This window comes from Melanostigma gelatinosum (genome assembly GCF_949748355.1).
Source record: "Melanostigma gelatinosum genome assembly, chromosome: 11".
Classification (NCBI taxonomy): domain Eukaryota; kingdom Metazoa; phylum Chordata; class Actinopteri; order Perciformes; family Zoarcidae; genus Melanostigma; species Melanostigma gelatinosum.
This window is the reverse complement of record NC_136644.1, coordinates 27,455,662-27,466,085: the sequence shown is the minus strand read 5'-3', so window position 1 is coordinate 27,466,085 and position 10,424 is coordinate 27,455,662. Positions and strand designations below refer to the sequence as shown.

The 10,424-nt window shown below is 45.1% G+C and overlaps 1 protein-coding gene across 1 annotated transcript; it reads left to right on the top strand.

Moving 5' to 3' along the window:
- Window positions 1-1,272: 1,272 nt before the first annotated feature.
- Window positions 1,273-9,741, top strand: dpy30 (dpy-30 histone methyltransferase complex regulatory subunit). Its single transcript, XM_079278426.1, has 5 exons — window positions 1,273-1,324; window positions 2,146-2,186; window positions 8,721-8,768; window positions 9,362-9,504; window positions 9,590-9,741. The coding sequence occupies exons 1-5, from the start codon at window positions 1,315-1,317 to the stop codon at window positions 9,660-9,662; spliced, it is 315 nt and encodes a 104-aa protein (XP_079134552.1). The 5' UTR covers window positions 1,273-1,314; the 3' UTR covers window positions 9,663-9,741.
- Window positions 9,742-10,424: the final 683 nt, after the last annotated feature.

Genomic DNA, 10,424 nt, shown 5'->3' with positions numbered 1-10,424 from the left:
GCACTGAAGCTGCTGCGCCTTCAAAATAAAGTCCAGCTGCAGACCAACAGCTCTCACCTCTAAAGTCTGTACGATAGAGGAAAGATGCTCATGATCTTGAGAAGAGAGGAACGATGTTCACAGTGTTTCTAGGAAAGGAAGGAACATGGACTCAGTGACGAGGCTCGAGGCTGAAAGAAGAGCAGAGGGTCAGTCACTGCAGTGTGACAGAGACAAAGGTTTGCTGATGAAGCTGCACAGGTTGGGAGGTGGCGGGAGAGTTTGTAACTGGTGGAGTAACTCAAACGGAGAGACTGAGAGGGTTAGAACATCTACATTTCTGTGAGTTCTCTCCGTTTCACGGTTGACATGGACAGACCAGCAGGAGAAAGTAATAAGCGTGTGGCCTTGATGAGATCTGTGATGAGATCTGTGATGAGATCTGTGATGAGATCTGTGATGAGATCTGTGTCTGATGACGGCAGCAGAGCAAAGCGACGTGCTTCAGGCTTTAAGAGGAGCATTGAAGACCTCCTGCAGGAGAAAGGAGAGGAACGCTGCTGGATTTAAGGAGAAAGGGTCAACTACTGTACTGTATGATGATTCTCACCAGATAAAGCATCAGGACTCAACTGAAGAACATCCCATAATGCAGTTGACACAGCGGAGACGCTGGCAGGGTGGTTGATCTGTGGGTGGAGAACACTCGGCGGTGAGAAGGTGTCGAGATGCTCCGACTCGTCTTCAGCAAACAGCCGTCAAGATAAAGTGCACGAAGGCCTTCAGTCAGATACAAGACCGTCTCATCGGGGAGGCTGAGTTCTGTGTGAGAGAGAGGCTGAGGACAGGACACAGATATGAAGATGAGCATCAGGACGGCAGAGGTCAAGTCCAGTATCAAGTCCAGTAAGTCCAGTATTCCAGAGTCCAGAGACATTTATATCACATTCACAAGAGAGTCAAAGTTACAAGAGTTAGGAAGAAGGAACAAGGAGAGAGGAGACAGAGTGTGGAGGTTAAGGTCGGGCCATAAAACAGGGTTTGATTTAAAAGCAGGGGTCACAGTGCTTTTTAATTATTGTCTTACATACATACATTTATTTATTATTATTATGATTATTATTATTATTATTATTGTTATTATTATTATTATTAGTTGGTTTGTTTTGGGGTAAATATCATAAGTCTGTTCTCTGAGTCACACTCCGGACCTGAAGGTGGCGGTAAAGCACCAATGAGCTGGAAGACAACCGCGTAAAACCAGAAGAAGAAGAAGAAGCAGCAGAAGAAGAATCGACGTACGTCAGACATCTTACGTTAACATCCACAACAAACATGGCAGACGGTGAGTTTACTGTAGTTCCATTGATCCCGATTTTGCCGGTTTTTAATCGTATTTAGTTTCTTTGCTGCGTGTTTCCGGTTGTGTTTCATAGTTTAGTGACTAGGTTTGGAACACACCGTGGATTTGACCCGTTAGTGACGTTTATTCACCGGACAGGGAGCCTGAATGTGATGCTAAGCTAGTTTACGGTTTCGTGCGGACGAACGTTTCAATGAGTTGTGAGTACAGACGTCTGTCCGAACGGAAGCAGCGTTAGAGCACATAACGTTCAAAGTGCAATACATCAAGTTAGTAAAGACTTTATTTGTTATTTGTCTCTTTGAACACGTGAGTAACTCCGATAGGTTCACGGAGAGACGTTTACTCGTAAACAGACCTGTGTGTGTGTGTGTGTGTGTGTGTGTGTGTGTGTGTGTGTGTGTGTGTGTGTGTGTGTGTGTGTGTGTGTGTGTGTGTGTGTGTGTGTGTGTGTGTGTGTCTCTGTGTCTCTGTGTGTGTGTCTCTGTGTGTGTGTGTGTGTGTGTGTGTGTGTGTGTGTGTGTGTGTGTGTGTGTGTGTGGGGGTGGGTGTGTGTGGGGGTGGGTGGGTGGGGAGGTCACTGAAACATTCGGTCTGTTGGTGAACGTTATTAAAGATAATGCATGAAACAGCATCATGGAGGAGTGTGTGTGATGCTCGCTTAAATAAATCATTTTAGTCTTTAGCTGGCGGGAGAGAGGACAGAGGACAGACTCTCCAGACCTCCTCTCATGAAATGATGATATAATTCTCCTCCGTCAACAGAGGACTCTAAAGGTTCACAGCGTCTCGTTGTCTTTCAGATCACACAGATGCAGATACGTCGATGGAGGGACACACTCCAGTGAGTACCACACAGAGCGCTACAGACGCAGCTAGTTGTCTACAGCAGCGGTTCCCAAACTTTTTAGGCCGCGCACCCCCTTCTACATCCCGACCGGGTTCGCGCACCCCCAACCCCCCCCCCCCCCCCCCCCCTTAATAAAAAAAAAAAAAAAGAAGCAACAGAGCCTTTTAAGCCTTCATAGCTGCATAAGAATCGGACCAATGAGAGAACAGTTTGCTCGCGCGTGGCATTTGTTTACAAGATTTAGTCCGCTGTTAAATGTTGCAGTGTGAACACAAACCGAACAAAGGAGCAACTGCAACAAAGCAAACGAACTGAAGGTGTGAAAACGCCCTGAAACACTGCAACAAAGTTTCAATAACTTTCAGTGACACAAGGCGTCACTTTTAAAGAGCAATACGGATGCGAGCACACACGCACAGGCTCAGAGGCAGATTATCACATTTAATTTACAATCAATGAGCGACTAATGTAGCCAGGATGTCTTCGGACAAAGCATCGATGCGGAGACACAGTGTTGTTGGACACCGGGATCATGTCCAACTTTTTTGCTTCTTTCTCCCCAATCATACATTCCACCATCTCTCTGGCAGCTGGCGAGCTCACGTCTTCAGTGATTGTGTGCGGTAGCCCCTTTCTCGCTATTCTGTAACCAGATATGAAGCCCGTAGTGCGTCATTTATAGACCAACACATGAATGAGACTCCAGTTGTTTTTGGCTGTTTTGTAACTCCTCCAATTTGGATATAAACAATGTAAGGGGCTTTTGACTTGCACTGGCATGCTTGGTGTTCAGGTGGTGACGTAAATAAGAGCTTCAGACTGTTAGCCAGAACCTCACTGCACACCACGCACTGTGGCTTTGGGGAATCTGCGTTGCCAATCCAAGTGAAGCCCAGACACAGATACTTTTCATCATATTTCCTCTTTGTTTTCCCAGTCTGATGCTCACTCTCGTTTCCTCTTTTTTCACCTTGACTCCGCGATGGGCCGATGTGCTCCCGATTTGTCTGTGCTATCCCTTCCTCCTTTCCGGTCTCCTCGTCTCATCTTCCTCTGACTCTGGCTCGATTTCTTCTCCCGGTCTCTCCCCAACGCACCTCTCCGTTCCCCTCGCCTCCGATTCCTCTCTCTCTCTCTGTCCCTCTCCTCTTTTAGACTGATAGCTTCAGATGTCAAACGACTCAAACGACTCGTGCATAGTTACAGCCTGAAAAACCAATAGAAGCTGTCGCGCCATAATGTGGTTATAAGGTGGTATTTCAGCTGCAGGACCACTGCATTGAGGTGGAAGAAAAATACCGTGATATACCGTGAAACCGGTAGTCTTAAAATATACCGTGATATGGATTTTTGGTCATACCGCCCAGCCCTACCACACACAGTACACCACACACAGTACTACACACACAGTACACCACACACAGTACTACACACAGTACTACACACACAGTACACCACACACAGTACTACACACAGTACTACACACACACAGTACTACACACACAGTACACCACACACAGTACTACACACACAGTACACCACACACAGTACTACACACAGTACTACACACACAGTACACCACACACAGTACTACACACAGTACTACACACACACAGTACTACACACACACAGTACTACACACACAGTACACCACACACAGTACTACACACACAGTACACCACACACAGTACTACACACAGTACTACACACACACAGTACTACACACACACAGTACTACACACACAGTACACCACACACAGTACTACACACACAGTACTACACACACAGTACACCACACACAGTACTACACACACAGTACTACACACACAGTACTACACACACAGTACACCACACACAGTACTACACACACAGTACTACACACACACAGTACTACACACACACAGTACTACACACACACAGTACACCACACACAGTACTACACACAGTACTACACACACACAGTACTACACACACACAGTACACCACACACAGTACTACACACACAGTACTACACACACACAGTACTACACACACACAGTACTACACACACACAGTACTACACACACAGTACTACACACAGTACTACACACACAGTACTACACACACACAGTACTACACACAGTACTACACACACAGTACTACACACACACAGTACTACACACACACAGTACTACACACACACAGTACACCACACACAGTACTACACACAGTACTACACACAGTACTACACACACAGTACTACACACACAGTACTACACACACAGTACACCACACACAGTACTACACACACAGTACTACACACAGTACTACACACACAGTACTACACACAGTACTACACCACACACAGTACTACACACACAGTACTACACACAGTACTACACACAGTACTACACACACAGTACACCACACACAGTACTACACACACAGTACTACACACACAGTACTACACACAGTACTACACACAGTACACCACACACAGTACTACACACACAGTACTACACACAGTACTACACACACAGTACTACACACAGTACTACACACACACAGTACTACACACACAGTACTACACACAGTACTACACACACACAGTACTACACACACACAGTACTACACACACAGTACTACACACACAGTACTACACACACAGTACTACACACACAGTACTACACACACAGTACTACACACATAGTACTACACACACACACAGTACTACACACACAGTACTACACACACACAGTACTACACACACACAGTACTACACACACAGTACTACACACACAGTACTACACACACAGTACTACACACACAGTACTACACACACAGTACTACACACACAGTACTACACACACAGTACTACACACACACAGTACTACACACACAGTACTACACACACACAGTACTACACACACAGTACTACACACACAGTACTACACACACAGTACACCACACACAGTACACCACACACAGTACTACACACACAGTACTACACGCAGTACTACACACACAGTACACCACACACAGTACACCACACACAGTACACCACACACAGTACTACACACACAGTACTACACACACAGTACTACACACACAGTACTACACACACAGTACTACACACACAGTACTACACACACACAGTACTACACACACAGTACACCACACACAGTACTACACACACAGTACTACACACAGTACTACACACACAGTACTACACACAGTACTACACCACACACAGTACTACACACACAGTACTACACACAGTACTACACACACAGTACACCACACACAGTACTACACACAGTACTACACACGGTACACCACACACAGTACTACACACACAGTACTACACACAGTACTACACACACAGTACTACACACACAGTACTACACACAGTACTACACACACACAGTACTACACACACACAGTACTACACACACAGTACTACACACACAGTACTACACACACAGTACTACACACACAGTACTACACACATAGTACTACACACACACACAGTACTACACACACAGTACTACACACACACTACTACACACACACAGTACACCACACACAGTACTACACACACAGTACTACACACACAGTACTACACACACAGTACACCACACACAGTACACCACACACAGTACTACACACACAGTACTACACACAGTACTACACACAGTACTACACACACAGTACACCACACACAGTACACCACACACAGTACTACACACACAGTACACCACACACAGTACTACACACACAGTACTACACACACAGTACACCACACACAGTACTACACACACAGTACTACACACACAGTACTACACACACAGTACTACACACACAGTACTACACACACAGTACTACACACACAGTACTACACACACACAGTACTACACACACACAGTACTACACACACAGTACTACACACACAGTACTACACACACACAGTACTACACACACAGTACACCACACACAGTACTACACACACAGTACTCCACACAGTACTACACACAGTACTACACACACAGTACACCACACACAGTACTACACACACAGTACTACACACACAGTACTACACACACAGTACTACACACACAGTACTACACACACAGTACTACACACACACAGTACTACACACACAGTACTACACACACAGTACTACACACACAGTACTACACACACAGTACTACACACACAGTACGCCACACACAGTACTACGCACACACAGTACTACACACACAGTACTACACACAGTACTACACACACAGTACTACACACACAGTACTACACACACAGTACTACACACACAGTACTACACACACAGTACTACACACACAGTACTACACACACAGTACTACACACATAGTACTACACACACACACAGTACTACACACACACAGTACTACACACACAGTACTACACACACAGTACTACACACACAGTACACCACACACAGTACACCACACACAGTACTACACACACAGTACTACACACAGTACTACACACACAGTACTACACACACAGTACTACACACACACAGTACTACACACACAGTACTACACACACAGTACTACACACACAGTACACCACACACAGTACTACACACACAGTACTACACACACAGTACTACACACACAGTACTACACACACAGTACTACACACACAGTACTACACACACAGTACTACACACAGTACTACACACACAGTACTACACACACAGTACTACACACACAGTACACCACACACAGTACTACACACACAGTACTACACACACAGTACACCACACACAGTACTACACACACAGTACTACACACACAGTACTACACACACAGTACTACACACAGAGTACCACACAGTAGTGCTGGGCGGTATACCGGTTTTAATTTCCCGTATGATATGAAGTTTTCATAAAGCGTCATACCGGTGCACAGAAACTACTGCTGTCGCTCTTCAACAGGCAGCAGAATATGTTCACCACTAGGGGCGCTGTGGGCGGAGCTAGTTGTCTTACCTGTATTGAGAGGGACCTCTAGTCATGGTTATAACGCTCTTTAACAACAAAACACCACGACACAACAGTTTGTGACACAAACAATCTGTAACACTAATAATTGTACATTTATAAAATTTCACCGCCGAACTGCATGCTGGGTAAAGCTCGCTAACAGCTGAGAGGCTCTGTGGCTCCAGTAACGTTACATTGAAGAACAGAACAGAGCGATGCAGGATGAACACAGACTGAACAACAGAAGGTATTTTGGTCAGACACATAATAACGCTGATTACTGTAATATGTGTGGTATTTGTGATAAATGTACGTTGGTACATAGACTGTGATAAGAAGCTGAACATGGAGGGACTTAGGACCAAGGGGAATGTAGGTGAAGGAAACGGGAAGAGACGCCACACAAACCGCTGTTCACCGCTTGCTGGCCGGTTCATTAATTAATGCTTTAACGCGAAAAAAATACAGTGATATGCATTTTTGGTCATACCGCCCAGCACTACTACACCGAGTACTACACAGAGTACTACACCGAGTACCACAGAGTCAGATGTTTAATCTCGGAGTCCTGTACAGACTGGGGTCAGGACGTGATTAGCCTAGACTGTTAGCAGGGGGAAACTGTTAGCCTAGCTTAGCACAAAGACTGTTAGCAGGGGGAAACTGTTAGCCTAGCTTAGCACAAAGACTGTTAGCAGGGGGAAACTGTTAGCCTAGCTTAGCACAAAGACTGTTAGCAGGGGGAAACTGTTAGCCTAGCTTAGCACAAAGACTGTTAGCAGGGGGAAACTGTTAGCCTAGCTTAGCACAAAGACTGTTAGCAGGGGGAAACTGTTAGCCTAGCTTAGCACAAAGACTGTTAGCAGGGGGAAACTGTTAGCCTAGCTTAGCACAAAGACTGTTAGCAGGGGGAAACTGTTAGCCTAGCTTAGCACAAAGACTGTTAGCAGGGGGAAACTGTTAGCCTAGCTTAGCACAAAGACTGTTAGCAGGGGGAAACTGTTAGCCTAGCTTAGCACAAAGACTGTTAGCAGGGGGAAACTGTTAGCCTAGCTTAGCACAAAGACTGTTAGCAGGGGGAAACTGTTAGCCTAGCTTAGCACAAAGACTGTTAGCAGGGGGAAACTGTTAGCCTAGCAGGAGCTCCTGGCTGTGTTTAAAGTTCCAGCTGATGATAATTATAAAACATGAATAAGTACTCAATCATTTAGTAAAAGTACAAAAGTATTATTATTGAAATATACTCAAAGTACCCGTACTCATTATAGAATATATATAATATTACTGCGTTCATGTGTTCATCACTAGCTGGAGCTAATTTGAATGACTTCATATCATCTGTTATATCAGTTATTAGTTAATTAATAATCGCAATCTGTAAAGTAACTAAAGCTGTCAGATAAATGAAGTAAAAAGTACAATATGTACTGTGAGATGTAGTGAAGTACAAGTATGATCAAACAGTACTTGAGTAAAAGTACTTTTGTCTGATTGGTGATGAATAAACACAAGTTCTCCTGCAGGTGTCTGAAAACCCTCACGCAGAGTACGGACTGACGGAGAACATCCAGGTAACACACACACTCACTCACTCACTCACTCACTCACTCACTCACACACACACACGCACACACTCTCTCACACACACTCACTCACACACACTCACTCACACACACTGACTCACACACACTCTCACACTCTCTCACTCACACACACACTCACACACACTCACACGCACGCACACTCTCACTCACACTCACGCACTCTCTCACACACACTCACACGCACACACTCACACACACTGACTCACACACACTGACTCACACACACTCTCACACTCTCTCACACACACTCACTCACTCACACACACTGACTCACACACACTGACTCACACACACACGCACTCTCACACACACTGACTCTCACACACGCACTCTCACACACGCACTCTCACACACGCTCACACTCACACACGCACTCTCACACACGCTCACACACACACACACTCTCTCTCACACACTCTCACACGCACGCACTCTCACACACCCACACACGCGCGCACACACTCTCACTCACATACACACTCACACACTCTCACTCACTCACAGACACACACACGCTGAGATGAAAAGGCAGACTCCCATCATGCTTTGCTGCTCCTCAGAGGACGGTGGAGAACGAGAAGGCGGGCTCGGAGAAGATCTCGAAGCAGAAGGTGGACCTGCAGGCGCTGCCGACCCGAGCGTACCTGGACCAGACCGTGGTCCCGATCCTGCTGCAGGGTCTGTCGCTGCTCGCCAAGGACAGGTGGGACACACTTGGTCTACACAGAGGTCATAGGTCACTGTGTTTAAATACCCGCTGAATGAATAGTGTCCTTTCTGTCCTCCAGACCTCCGAACCCCATCGAGTACCTGGCAGCGTTCCTGCTGAAGAACAAATCCCAGTTTGAAGAGAGGAATTAAACTGTGAAGTCATTTCATTCAGTAGAAACTACTGTTGTTGTTTTTTATTAACCAGAATAAACATGTTGACGTGAAAGAGGAGCTGCTCTTTGGGATTGTATCAGTCATTTATTAAAACAGAATCAGAAATTAATTTGAGTCATATTTTCATTCAGACAGCAACAAAATGTTGAACTAGTGGCATCAAAACCAGTTAACTAGTGACAACAACACCAGCTCAACCAGTTAACTAGTGGCATCATAACCATCTTAACCAGTTAACTAGTGGCATCATAACTAGTGACAACACCATCATAACCAGTTAACTCGTGGCATCAAAACCATCTTAACCAGTTAACTCGTGGCATCATAACCATCTTAACCAGTTAACTAGTGACATCAACACCATCATAACCAGTTAACTTGTGGCATCATAACCATCTTAACCAGTTAACTAGTGGCATAACTAGTGACAACACCATCATAACCAGTTAACTCGTGGCATAACCATCTTAACCAGTTAACTAGTGACATCAACACCATCATAACCAGTTAACTCGTGGCATCAAAACCATCTTAACCAGTTAACTAGTGGCATAACCATATTAACCAGTTAACTAGTGACATCAACACCATCATAACCAGTTAACTCGTGGCATCAAAACCATCTTAACCAGTTAACTAGTGGCATCATAACCATATTAACCAGTTAACTAGTGACATCAACACCATCATAACCAGTTAACTAGTGGCATCACAACCATCTTAACCAGTTAACTAGTG

Coding starts and splice junctions, on each gene's coding strand:
- dpy30 (XM_079278426.1), top strand. Junction 8,769..9,361: donor GACTGACGGAGAACATCCAG/GTAACACACACA, acceptor GCTGCTCCTCAG/AGGACGGTGGAGAACGAGAA. Junction 9,505..9,589: donor TCGCTGCTCGCCAAGGACAG/GTGGGACACACT, acceptor TCTGTCCTCCAG/ACCTCCGAACCCCATCGAGT.